We start from the raw sequence: 14,655 nt of genomic DNA, 5'->3' as shown, positions 1-14,655 counted from the left end.
AACACCAAATGTAGTTTCTGTCTAAAAAACAATTAAGGCAGTTTTTTCTCACTGCTGTAATTCTTGCTCCTGGTGATGTTGGGACTTTGAAAATGTATTAACGCTGAAAATCATGAGCGTATTCTAGTCCTGCTTAGGGCTGGGTTCAAATAATCAATCTTCTTTTGAATGTTCCGATATCGTTTAATAAAATCACAGGATTTATCTTTTAATATAGTGTAATTAACGGACACACTGCTTCATCCACCATCTCTCCTGTCTGTTTCCCCGAGAGGCGGGGCTGAGACACACACGCATGCAATCAGATCGACAGTCATGTGTTTAAAAATTGAAACGGAAGACATGGAATTTGGGAAAAAATAAAATGGAATCTGGGTTAGGGTTAGTGTTAAACCAAAACATGGCCAAACATATGGGATTTGTTAACCTATTGAAGGTTGCTCTCTCTCTATCCCAGGGTGCTGCTCAGATTGTGTCATGTCCTTTCACTACATTCCCTGTTGCAGTCACAGAACTTACTTGACTTCCATACAGATACAAAGAAGATAGAATGTAAGCCTGACAGGCTGTTGGTCATGTTTAATAAAAAGTACATTCAGTTTCTGCTTTGGGGTCAATTCTTAATGTAAACATTAATGTCTTTAATAATGCACCAGGTTAGAGGGTTTCTTGCACAATTTACAGCATAAGTCCTATGAGAATCTGTTTCATATCCAAGCAAAATTGGTATTGTAACTGAAATATCCCTAACCGAATCGATATTGAATCGAATCGGAGATTAAATCGAATCTGGATGTTGCGAATCGGAATCAAATCGATTCAGGAAATCAGTGGTGATACCCAGCCCTAGTCCTGCTCAATATGTCCTGAGATTACTTCTGTTGTGATATGACACTATAAATAAAATTGAATTGAATTGAATCCAGATTTAGGATAATTTGAGTTCTACCTCTCTTCAAGCAGCGCATGCTTGCTGCTAACATGTGCTGTGGAGACTACCCAGCTACCACTAGCACTTGTGCTTGGTTCAAAGTCACCCACTTCAGTTTCACCAGTCCTGCTCGAAATATTGCCCTCCTTCATAATTCTTCCCATTTGGAGCCACGAGTGTTGTGGAATTATTCATTTTGCCTTTGCTATCTTATGGGGGTACAGGGTTCTGCGTGTTCATGAACATCACCTTGGGAGGGCGGTTCTGGGTTCTCGACAGTGTGGGGGGACGGTCTCCTGTAGCTGGCGAACAGTGTTGGGAACGTTACTTTCAAAAAGTAATTAGTTATAGTTACTCACTACTTGTTCCAAAAAGTAACTGAGTTAGTAACTGAATTACTCAATAATAAAATTAACTCGTTACCAGGGAAAGTAACTATTTGCGTTACTGTTGACAAAGAATTGGGATTTTTTTGAGCAGTTTTCACAAGTCATTTGAAATGAGTAGAACAGACAGGTGCTTGTGTCAGGTATGGACGAGAAGGCATGAGGGCGACCAAGCGGGCGGGACCGCTCGGGTGGCCGGGCAGGAGAGCGACCAGGCGGACGGGGCCACTCGGGAGGCCGTGCAGGATGGAGGCCAAGCCGACGGGACCACTCGGGAGGCCGGGCAGGAGGGCGACCCAGCGGGCGGGGCCACTCGGGAGGCCGGGCAGGAGGGCGACCCAGTGGGCAGGGCCCCTCAGGAAGGCTGCATCGAACAGGTGTAGGACGGTCCCCCGTCTGGACCGGAAGAGGCAATGAGCGAACTGCCGGAAGGCTGCATGGAGCAGGCATCAGACAGTCCCCCGTCGGGACAGGAACGGGCTACAAGCAGACTCCCGGACGGCTGCGCAGAGCAGGCATCGGACGGTCCCCCGTCAGAACAGGAACGGGCGACGAGCGGACTCTCAGATGGCTGCGTGGAGCAGGCGTAGGATGGTCCCCTGTCGGGTCAGGAACGGGTGACGAGCAGACTCCCGGACGGCTTCGTGGAGCAGGCGTAGGATGGTCCCCCGTCGGGGCAGGAACGGGTGACGAGCAACCCCTGGCAGGATGCGTGGAGCAGGCGTCGGACGGTCCCCTATCGGGACAAGAACTGGCGATGAGCGAACCCCCAATAGGCTGCGTGGAGCAGGCGTAGGACGGTCCCCCGTCGGGACAGGAACAGGAAGGGGCGACGAGTGGACTCCCGGACGGCTGCGTGGGGCAGGTGTCGGACAGTCCCCCGTCTGGACTGGGGATCGAGCTGAGGCATGGGCTGGTAGCATGGCTGTGTCTGAGACATGGTCTGTTAGCATGGCTGTGGCATGGTCTGGTAGCATGGCTAAAGTAAGGTCTGGTAGCATGGGTGTGGCATGGTCTGGTAGCATGGGTGTGGCGACGAACTGGCACAAGACAAGGGGAGACGCAGACTTAAATACACAGAGGGATAATGGGCCACAGGTGAAAACAATCAGGGATCAGGGATGACATCAGACCAGGAAACACATGAGGAATGGCAAGTGACCTGAAACGAGAGGGGAGTTACTTTCAAAATAACAGGAAATGACAAGACAAAAACCAAGACAAGACAAACCTCACCGGCGTGACAGCTTGTAACCTTCAATATTTATTGCACATCAACAGACAACAAAAAAGTGTGTTTAGCTAGTCTTATTCTTAATTAGATAAATCAAACTCCCAATCTCAGACAACTGGTCTGGTAGACATTCTGTACTTCAAGTATTTTCTTCAAAAGTAAACAGTTAAATTATATAGATTACACTATTTTAGCAATAATGTCCAGAATAATTCATATTCCACCATAGATAATGGCAACATACTTTTAACAACATACCTGCCTATGATACGGTTGACTTTGAGGCAGAAAGATCTAGCTTTTGCTGCTTGGGCGACTTTGCTCCTTGTCCTTCTTTGCTAGCGGATGGCGAGCTATCATCTATGGTGGAGGTATCTGTGTTTTTGGCCACTAGCTTTGTAGATGCGTGTGTCGTTGTGATATGCTTCATTAAATTAGAGTTGCTTACAACGGATGTCGACAAAGTCTTCGCTCCTGGACAGAATGTACACATCACATGCACGTTCTTGCCTTTGACCACAATGAATTAGAAGTAGTGCTTATATCTCCACCTTGAAAATGCCAACTTTTCATCGGATTGCTCCAGGCTCGCCATCTCTGTTGCTTCATCAAATCTGTTTAGTGGTTGTGTGGCGCGTGTGTCGCATGTGCTGGCATGTGTGTAAAAACACTGGCTCCGATTGGCTACCATGAAACATGCTGCCGCCAATCATAATTGCTTACCACGTTATTAACCCGTCTCCTCACTGTGCCAGGGTGCGTTCAGATGACACAGTTTATTCAATGAATGCGTAGTAACGCATCGCATGTAACGTTCAGTAATGTTAATGGCGTTGTAACGTTGTTAGATTACCCCGTTGCTGAAAAAATAACGTTGTTACCTGACGCCGTTATTTTAACCACTGTTATCACGCTGCTGGTGAAGACTTGGGTTCTCTACAGTGTGTGGGGACGGTCTCCTGTAGGTTTGCTCTGAGCTTGTGGCGGGTCACACACATTACACATCTTTAAATCGTCCCCTTGTGTTCTGGCTTCCCGGCTCTCCCCGTTCTCACTGAGGTGTTCTCCATTCTGTCTCTGAATAATATAGTCAATTATATTATATTAACAATGATATATATATTTAGATTTATTTTTAATTTATCTACTCCATATTCCCTTCTCAATACATAATTAATACCATGTCATGCTCATTATTGTTACTATTGATATTACTATTATATTATTATGTTATTATTAATGCTATTAAATGAATTGATGATGATAGTAATAATTAGTATACTATTATATACTATTCATGATCTATTACGTGTGATGCTCTGATGAGAAGCCAATCAGTATCGAGTTTTCCTTTGTGTCGTCACTCGTCAGTGAATCAGTAATGGTGACCAACATATGATAGTGGTCTGTGGTCCCCCAGAGCTCCACGATAGTATCTTACATTTCATACAGAGACCAATACAGACTTGATGTCTGTGCTACAAACATCAAGGTCGCTGCTGTATTTATGCCGAGATTTGCAGTCTTTATGGAGAACCAACGGTGTAAGTATAACGGTCCACTATGTGACAGTGTCAATGCATTGTATATGTGGACCTGCTCTGCACCTGCACATGGGGAAACCAGACTGAATCAGGAAAAGTATGTTAACATCACGGACAGAGACCTAAACAGCCCACAGCAATTATTACAAGTTCTGCTGTTTATTAAACTCTTTTTCTTCATGTGATCGTATAGTGGAACTTATTATGTTTAACAAAAGTATCTTACCGTCAATAACATTGTCTCCTTTGCTGTAAACTGTAAAATAAAATACTCAGCTTCTAAGGTAACATTTCTCCGGTATAAAAATACAGTATATGAAAATAATAAAGTGTCTTGAACACCAGCATGTAGCTTCTAACATTATACATTTTCCAATGAAAATGAACATATCAAATGCAAACATTTACCTGCACATGGGGAAACCAGACTGAATCAAGGACAGTATGTCGACATCGCGGACCGAGACATAAGCAGCCCTACACAACACACAATAAGTCAGAATGGAGGAATAGCATCAGAAGCAATGTAATATAAGCTATGGTTAGCATTTAGCTCTGAGCCTGAAATGAATGATTTACTCAACGCCAAATCAGCGGCATTCATTCCTCAATTACATCACACCAGGAATGCAGTAAAATAGAAAAATGTTTGGTGGGCTTTAATGCATTTTTGGCTAATAATTTATCTGCAGTGCTTAACATGCGACTTACCACAGCAGTTATCACAAGTTATGCTGTGGATTACCCATGATTCAACACTTTTAACACTGCGCTGTAATGTGACAGTGACGCCATTAGTGGGCCCTGTCCCCATTTTTGCAGGAATTTTAATAGAGCCAATTTACAACCTGTAACATTAGCATAGCCTGGCTCTGATCGATCAGAACGCCGTTCAGAAAACAAGCATATTAAAGTGGTTTACATATCGTCTTGCAGACAGACTTAATAAACCACGACTTTGGACTTTTTACTCATGGTCATCATTATGTTGTTACTTCGGCATCATTGTTATCCATTTATTGCAATTAAATCACAATCAAAGTTGTTTGATATAGTGCATACCGCTGTAGTGAACCACTTTGGAAGTTTGCTGTGACGTCTTCTCACTCTAACCTTTGATTAATGTAACGTTTTTGCCTTTGGTAATTCGTCTGAAAGAAACCTCACAGTCCCCTCTGGAGGCTGATCTGGTACTGAGGATAATATCTCTTCTTCTAATAAATTCCTCCAGGGGAGGGGGGCCAGACCAGCGATTTGTAGATAAAACAACAAGAGTATTTAAACTAGTGGTGGGCCGTCATCGGCGTTAACGTGCTGCGTTAACGCGAGACTCTTATCGGGCGATAAAAAAAATATCGCCGTTAATCTATTCTCAAAGTTGGGTTGGGAGCTGGGTCTATACCAGGGCTCAGATCCGGCTTGCGAAGGAATATTTACTGGCCCTTTTAGTGGAAAAAACATAAAAAATTGCTGGCCATATAGTGGCCGATATGAGCTGCCCTCTCTCATCTCCGCGCAGCAGAGTAGACTTGCTCCGCAAGACGCGCGCCCCCGCTACGTTCTTCTTCGTGTACTTGTTGTTCTGATGACCGTTCCGCCTCGTTGAACCACCACAATGTCGCTTTGTACTTTGAAAACTTGGAAAGTTGACACTGTATTTTGATAAGCTGCTGCACTCTTCAGACTTGTGGTGTGAGTGGGACCGGAACTGGTACTTTTATAATAAAAATGTGGCTGTGTGTCTCCGTCCAAAATATGCTGCGCTCGCGCTGCCTGCTCCCACAGATCCACTCGTGCGCACATGCGCTGATGCAGATCGAGTGTTTACCAGAAATATATGCAGAGACGGCGCTCCTTCAAAACAACATCAAGCGATGCGTGTGAAATATTAGGACGCAATGACGTATGTACAACCGGCAATCGGGCCAAGGCCCATTTGGGCTAAGCAGTGTGAGTGCAAAGCGGACCCCTTGTGGGGGGGAAATCATGCTGAGCCATGCTACGGATCGCGCCCTTATAGGCAGCCTATGTTAATTAAATAAAGTTTGTTTTTTGATAAGATGTGGAACTCTGAGTTAACCTATTTCTACCTATATTGTTATGAACTATTAAGCTGTTGAAATTTGAGTAAACTTGTAACTTATATTTCACTCACATTTGCACTCATATGTCGTTGTAGTGTTTTACAGTATCTGTAGCTATTAATGTGATGCTCATCATTTTCCAGCCATATTTTTCCGGACCCTCATTTTGGATAATTTCCATCAACCGGCTCATTCAAAACTAATTAAATAGCTATGATGACTTTCACTTTCATTTTAGCGCGGCTGTATACCTGGCCGAATTGCACTGTAGGGGGCGAGAACGAGTCAGACTTCGAACCTGTGTATGCCTACTGTGAAATTACCACATCAAATGTGATGTGCTGACATGGATGCAGCTATGAAGCCGCCGGGTTTGCTTCAGTGAAAATGTATTTTTAAGAAGCATCCCAATGGAAACCTCGACAAGACTAAGGTTGTTTGCACCTTGTGCAATGCGGAATTAGTTAGTTAGTCATTATTTAGGTAGCACACACATATTATGAATGCCTTCAGCAGAATTCAAATGAGCCATTTTAATCTATATTAATGTAGATTAATTCCAAGATTACAGTGAGATTAATCTAGATTAAAAAATGAATCTATGCCCAGCCCTAATTTAAACCTTTCAAAAATAGTCAAATAGTCTTTTTCTCTTAGGAAGGTTCCTAACTGAAGAAGTGACCCGGAAGTAAACAAGTGGCCGCCATGATAACAGCCGTTCAGATTCTCGAAATGCAAAGGAAAGGAGCTCCAATGCTTCCTTTCAGATCTCCTTTAGCATAGGACACAACGGACCTTCCTACACGAAAGGAAAGGAGATTACGCCGCCCCACAATTCCTTGCGAGAGCAACATTTAAAGTGATGCACACCTCAGGCGTTCATGAAAACAAACAATATGCGTATTTGCATAACAATGACTTTCATGCAGACAAAAAGTAATTGGAATTGTGTTGATAAATGTGTGTGGACAGTGATAATAATCTAATGGTATTTGTATTTATTTATTTCAATCATGTTACAAATGTTTCAAAAATATGAAACTAAAACAACAAATACAATTAAATGTAAATGCAGCACACTGTCAAATAATTAATTCTTGATCATGAGCACCATTCATAATCAACAAGAACAAATATTAAATCCAATAAGGAGAGAAATAGATCCAACTCAATAACTCAAACTCCATAACTCAAACAAGTAATAACTTTTTTTTTCTTTCTTCTTGTGACTGGAAGCCTAGATTCCTTTTCCCATGTTGGTTTTATAAACAGCTCGTTCACTGAAAGGCTTCAGGTCCAGCAGCTCCTCCTTCCTGTTTGACCGTTTCCTGTATTTACATTTCATTTGTGGTTTTAGTTTCGTTTTTGTCAAACATTTGTCACATGATTGAAATAAATACAAATATCATAATATTATTATCACTGTCCACACATATTTATCAACACAATTCCAATTACTATATGTCTGCATGAAAGTAATTGTTAAATATGCAAATGGCCATATCGTTTGTTTTCATGAACGGCCGAGGTGTGCGGCACTTTAAATGTTGCTCTCGCAAAGAATTGTGGGTCGGCGTAATCTCCTTTCCTTTCGTATAGGAAGGTCCGTTGCATCCTATGCTAAAGGAGCTCTGAAAGGAAGCATTGGAGCTCCTTTCCTTTGCATTTAGAGAATCCGAATGGCTCTTATCATGGCGGCCACTTGTTTACTTCCGGGTCACTTCTTCAGTTAGGAACCTTCCTAAGCAAAAAAGACTATTCGACTGCACCCCGTGTCTTCCCTTCACTTCTTGTCGGGTCATTGTATCCGTCTGCGTCTGTCCACGTCAGTTCATGTTCATGTTCCTGCCCATGTTCCTGCCCATTTCAAGTCCCTTTCTGGTATCTTTTATGGCTTGCAGTTTTCCATGTTTGATTTGAACTTTGCCTTTTTCTTTGCATTTTGTCCTCCCTTTTGTTGCTACTTTGCCTTGCTTCTTTGCTTTTTGTCCCTTTTGACTGTTTTTGTACCTGACACCCTGCATTTGGTATTCAGCTCAAATAAAGCTTGCTTTTTGTTTATACCTACCTCGCCCCCATGTCCGATTAACTGCATTTGGGTCCTCCTCCCATTCCCATATCTTTCCCTTTTTTACCCTCCTGTGACACAACTGAAGTCAAGTAGAAACCATTATGAAAGGAGGACCAGACCAGGGCAGGCAAAGATACACACAGTTACCATATTAATATACTAATGCGGTTTCATTCATTTGTTAAAAAAGTTTATGAGTAACAGTTTGCTAATCATTTTATAAAAGGACGTGAACATTGTGTCAACATTGTGCAATGCGTTGGCAGAGTTGTGATGCTCAGACACTGGGCTGCTACTACATGGAGCTGATATGGAGATGGCAGCCACTGATTGGTTCAGGATGAGACCATGTGGCGATGATGTATTCCGTTTAAATGAGGGGGATCTGTTTTCAGATGGTCTAGATCCTTGGACACCATATGACATAATCATAGGCTGTATTTAAGAAGTGATTTTCGTCATGGTGATGACACCCGTTGGTTGTGGACTACACTTCTGAAGCATTTTCATCCGAAAATCTGAATAAGTTGTACCCTGATGGGTTGCTGCTCTTTAGAAATGCCAGCTAGTTGACAACATTGTGGTGTTTGTAATAGATGAACCTTTCTGACAGTCTGTTGAGGGAGCCACAACAAATGGACATCTCTCCTGACAGACAGCAGTTGTAGATGTGTGTGTAGGTGGATGAAGCTGGTGTTAACAATGCAACCGGTGGTATCAGAGGGTGACACAGAGATGCTGTTTAGTGTGAAGCCCTGCAGTCAGCATGTTACATAACTGAGCGCTGATCACAGAGAACAGACAGCATTCAGTTCCACTAGCAGCTCTGTTCAATGCAAACAACAAAAGGGAAGCTGCCCGTGAAACAGCTGACAATGCAGACAACATTGACTGGTTTACACTCACACCCAATATTTACTCTAGTTTGGAAGCAATTTGGAATAGTGGAGGCTATTGTGGAGGCTATTGTGGAGCCCCCCCCCAAGTGCATCTAAGAGATACAGGTGACAATTTATGGAGGAAACTCAGTGGTTGACAGTTTGAGATAAAGCTAGTAAAACTAACATAGTCAATGAATAATGGACCTGCATTTCTACAGCATTTTTCTAGTCTTTTCGATCACTCAATCGCTTTACACTATGTTCAGTCTATTTTCACATTCACACAGCCTTCGGGGGCAATTTGAAGCTCAGTATCTTGCCCAAAGACACTTCAGCATGCAGACTAGAGGCCCACCAGTCTCCTGATTGGAAGACGACACACTCTACCTCTGAACCACAGCCACCCTAATTATCTGAAAACACAACATATTTCATCACAACAGCCAATGGCTGACGCTATAGCTAGGCACACAAAAAACGCCACACTCCAACACCAGTCCTGTGTTGTAGAACACATCCCCCTTCCCCCCACCATCAGTAGTCTTTCTCAGTATTTAATACTGCGTCATTAGATCTGGATGTTGCATAGTCACATGGAACTTTCTATTGACTGTAGTGACTCAGAAGGTAAAAAGAATACCAGCCACATGCTTTCACAGTCTCCAGAAAACTTCACTGTCCTCTCAAGTCCTGCAGAATAATCCAATCCTCAACTCTACGTTTCAGTATGTTTGGCTTTTTCCAGCTGGACTGAACATCGCTCTTTAAAGATAGCATCACCTCCATCATCTCCACCACACACTGTACCCCAATTTGCTAACTTAACTTAAAATTCTATTGGAAACCCCTTGGACTAAATCATTTTAATTCAGTGTCATACAGTAACACTGGCCTTCAATGCCATCAATGGAACAGCACCCATCTACCTTCAAACACTGGTCAAACCACACGCCCCAAAGCGAGCACTTCGCTCCTCTACTTCAGCTGCCCGGCTAGTACCACCATCGCTGAAATCAAACAAATGTCGCTCAGCAAAGTCCAGACTCTCCTCTGTTCTGGTGCCTCAGTGGTGGAACGAACTCCTGACCAATGTCAGGACAGCAGAGTCATTTGCCATCTTCCGAAAAAGGCTCAAGACTCGCCTGTTCATCACCTCGACTCTGCATAGCATGACCCACTAACACCCCCCCCCCCCCCCCTCCCCCCCCAAAAAAACCCTTACCTATTAGAGTTGGGCGGTATCCAAATTTTGTTACCGTCAAACCTCCTCCCTATTTTACCCCGGTATACGGGATTACCGTGACTAATTAAAAATTATGACGTAAGGCTCAGACGAAATTTCCCACCACTACCCTCGGGCTGGGTCGGGCCGGGCCTTTAAACAAACGTTGTTTGTTCGTTCGTTCTTTTTTTTTTTTTTTCTATCATTGCATTTATGCCTAGCCTTCTCCCGTTATCTGAGGAGAAGGCTAGGCATAAACATTGAATATTATTGGTTATATGTTTAGCAGAGTAGGTCTACGTAAGAAATGTGTACAAAGTTACACAAAGTAAAAAAAAAGAAAGAAAAAAAGACGCTACACATAGTGCGCACGCATCATTCATAACGGTTCCGCTCTGTGCAGCTAAATCAAAGAATAAAGGAGTTACGCTAAAGTGCAACATGGAACTTGGAGACATAAAGGATAAATTAAAAACAGGACAATTCATCAGGAAAGTCCGAGGTACGGGATCATTTCAAGTGACTAGTGGGAGGAGGCGATAACATACGTGTCGGCGTTGTCCAGTCATATCCTAATCGTGGCACTAACGTAGCCTATAAAATTATTTGTATATTTTTGTGACTGAGTAGTGGTGCCGCCGCACTCCCACTTCCCACGGATATGCACATACAACAGCCTCATGCATGAAAAATAATTGTCGGGTTGAAATCGGGCTCGGGCTCTTAATTACAGTTAATGTGTCCGGTCGGTCCGGGTTCAGACAGAATGCGCACGGGCTCGGGTAGAGTCGGGCTTGATTTTCTGGGCCCGAACTAAGCTCTACTTCTCATTAGGTCTGAACCCGAAATACTGCGGGTATACTCTCTCTCAGTGGCGTGCACAGGTAGACACTAGGTGGTGCTAAAGCACCTGCCCTTGCCCTCTGGACCAAGCAAGTGCCCTTTTGAAAGTTCGTTTTTTTCACACAAAGAAACACGAGACAATCCGGTCAATTTTCAAAATAATAGCAGTGTGAACGCGCCTCAGTTGCCAAGCTGCAACTTGCATTTATTTGTCTCTGTTGTGAAGTAGCCGGTCTCAACGCCACACAGCTGGGCATAAATTATTGGCTGCTCACCTGCTTAACAAGCTACCCAAAATCAGTAATAGATATGACATGATGATGACCACCAGTAGAGTTTGTCATTGGTATCCTACAGCATGTGAATCTATCTGTATACTTACTTAAGATGAATATTTAGTAGGCTATTGTGTAGGTTTACATTAGGCTAGGCCTACATAATTAACACTTGCAGTAATGTATTTGCTAAATGACAAACAGGCAATACCCAATTGCCTGCAGAAAAAGTAGCCCTGTGCCTTGTTGAAATATAACCAAACAGTCTTAGTCTGTTGGTCTCTTTTTATTTACCAATTGCAGCATAATGCCTAGAAGGAGAGGATAAGAAGGGAAAAAGAAAGGGAGCTACAGCAGGCAGCCCGGGGGAGCAGCTCTCTGGGAAATAAAACAAAAGCATATAACGTTCAACATGTGCCTGTAATGTTTATTTATTTTTTAAATCTCACACTGCTATAATAAAGCAGCCGTCAGTTCTACATGCCGCATAAAGTGCCCTTATTTTTCACTGAGCACCTGCCCCCCAAAATGTCTGTGCACGCCACTGCTCTCTCTCTCTCTCTCTCTCTCTCTCTCTCTCTCTCTCTCTCTCTCTCTCTCTCTCTCTCTCTCTCTCTCCCCTATATAAGTGCATTGCATTTTTTTAATGACGGTATTGAAAATGATACCGTTGCTATTTTTAAGACCCGTGGTATACCGTATTACCGTATTACCGCCCAAGCCTATTACCTACAGCACTTTCACTCGTGAAATGAAAACAAAGATATCGACGGACGTCTAGTCAGTCATGACAACGATGCATTCATCACAGCTCTAATCACAACCTATTTTCTATGTTCCAAAATGTAGGTACAATAAACAATCCACTTTTTTGCTTACCAATCTCATGTCCTTCCGTGAAGGACAGAAGCGTAGCCAGGAGGTGGGTAGTTTAGCTTTGAATTTTGGACAGAACCAGACTAGCTGTTTCCTTCTACTTTCTTGATATTAATCAACTCATCTAATTCTCAAGAAAGCAAAAAAGTGCAATTCCCAAAATAAATATTCCTTTAACTGATAATGAAAGTTGTCAGGTAGAGCTGACGGTGTGACCGAAGAGTCAGTTCTTTGAACCGAATTAAGTCACTGAGTCGTGGAATCAGGTGTCGGCATGAGTCTTATTCAAATATAGTTTTCCATTCGCTGTCTGTCCCAGTGGCCACAAATGCTTACGGGCTTGGCAGCAGGAAGCCTGTCGTGTATATGGTGTTTAACATGAGTTTCCTGGTCCACTAGTGCCTACTGGCCATATAGAGCTGCTGCGAAGTATCAACCGCTCGCATGAACCACCACTCATGACTCACTTGCCGACCAGGAGGGGCTGTTCACAGACGGGTCCGAGAGAGAGAGACAGAGAGAAAGCGGGGGGAGGGGCTCTACAATTATTACAGTATTACAATACGATTTTAGCCATTTTAAATAGTTAGAAAAATAAAATCAATGTGTCAATGTTGACATTCTGGCAGGCTGCCACAAATAAATCAATGTATGGGAAACACTGGTGTGCGTGTGTGTATATGAACGAGAATGACAGGCAGAAAGAGTGCTATGTGGAGATGAATTAACGGAACGATATTTATATTTCAAAATCATGTTGAATCAAAACAAACAATCTGTGGTGCTTGGTGTTGATTCTGTGGCGCTGCACCACACATTGGTCTATGTATGGGAAACACTGGTTTTTCCTCTCAGTGGGTTCTGAGTGACTGTGTTGTCACCATGAAGATTGTTCACAATGTTTCGCGGCACTGAGCCTGTTTGGCAGGTGATATGAATTGTTTAGCTCAGCTGCAGTTGTGACTGCCGTTGTTTAACAATCGGAAAAAACTGTAAATCCATCCATTATTGTTTACTTGTATGTTATATATATATATATATATATATATATATATATATATATATATATATATATATTCTCATCATAGACACGTATTCAGTGTTGAACTGCTCCACTTTTGTCTTCCACCAGGTTCCCAATGTTGAACATGACTACCCCCAGTGAGCTGAAGTCTCCCTGCGTGACTCGCAACGGTATGGTGAAGTTGCCCCCCAGCCAGCCTAACGGTCTGGGCAGTGCGAGCATCACAAAGGGGACGCCTGCTGCCAAGAATCGTCTGTGCCAGTCGTCCTCAGTACCATCCATCCTGCCTCCTCCACCATCCTCCCTTCCCTACCACCACCACCACCACCACCACCTGGATGGCCCCGGCATGCCTAACTCAGCAGCCTCTCTCCTGGGCTCGGACCAGGAGCCAGGGAAGCCTTTGGTGGGCTTGAAGCCATCCCTACGTCAGCTTCCCCCTCTCACACTACCCAAACCCCTACTGCTGGAACGCCAGCTGGTTCTGGATGAGAAGCTGCTCAACCGGTTGCTCTGGTACTTCACCACAGCTGAAAAATGTGTGCTGGCACAGGTATGCAAGACATGGCGTAAGGTGTTGTACCAGCCCAAGTTCTGGGAGGCTGTGAGCCCCATCCTGCATGCCAAGGAGCTATACACCCTGCTACCCAATGGGGAGAAGGAGTTTGTCAGTCTGCAGGCCTTCGCCCTGCGTGGCTTCCAGTCTTTCTGCCTCGTGGGCGTCTCAGACCTGGACATTTGTGAGTTCATCGACAACTACCCGTTGTCCAAAAAAGGCGTTCGCTCGGTCAGTCTCAAGAGGTCCACCATCACAGATGCCGGTCTGGAGGTGAGTCAGGATGTCAGCTGATTCTGAATTGGCACTGTCTCCTCCAAAATAACGTTCCAATTACAAATGTTCTCAGTGTTAAACAGTTTGAAACACGCGGTTGATAAACAAAACAAAGCTAAATGTATCCAAAACTACTTGGATAGGGTTAGTAAAACACATGTTTTAGATTTAAATAGGGTTGTCACGATACTAAAATTTGAATGTCGATACCAATACCCAGGAAAATACTCAATTTTCAATACGATTGTTGATACCATGGGGAGAAAATTACAAAAAGTAGTGGGGAAAAAAGAACACTAATATAACTGTAGGTGTGTGTGTGTGTGTGTGTGTGTGTGTGTGTGTGTGTGTGTATATAATTCTCTGATTGTTTTTTTATTGTGCTGTATAACTCAGGAATTTCTGTGTACATAAAATGATTTAATAAAGGATTCAAGCACCATAATATTGCT

The 14,655-nt window shown here is 43.4% G+C and overlaps 1 protein-coding gene across 1 annotated transcript in view; it reads left to right on the top strand.

Moving 5' to 3' along the window:
* Nucleotides 1-14,655, top strand: part of fbxl16 (F-box and leucine-rich repeat protein 16) — a 37,731-nt gene that overhangs the window by 5,532 nt on the left and 17,544 nt on the right. Inside the window, exon 2 of the mRNA XM_084036236.1 lies at nucleotides 13,480-14,200. Coding sequence (XP_083892362.1) covers nucleotides 13,487-14,200 — 714 coding nt within the window. The 5' untranslated portion in view covers nucleotides 13,480-13,486. The remainder of the gene's footprint in view (nucleotides 1-13,479; nucleotides 14,201-14,655) is intronic.

Source organism: Eutrigla gurnardus (genome assembly GCF_963514095.1).
Source record: "Eutrigla gurnardus genome assembly, chromosome: 20".
NCBI lineage: Eukaryota > Metazoa > Chordata > Actinopteri > Perciformes > Triglidae > Eutrigla > Eutrigla gurnardus.
The sequence above is the reverse complement of the archived record's forward strand: the minus strand, read 5'-3'. Positions and strand labels throughout refer to the sequence as shown.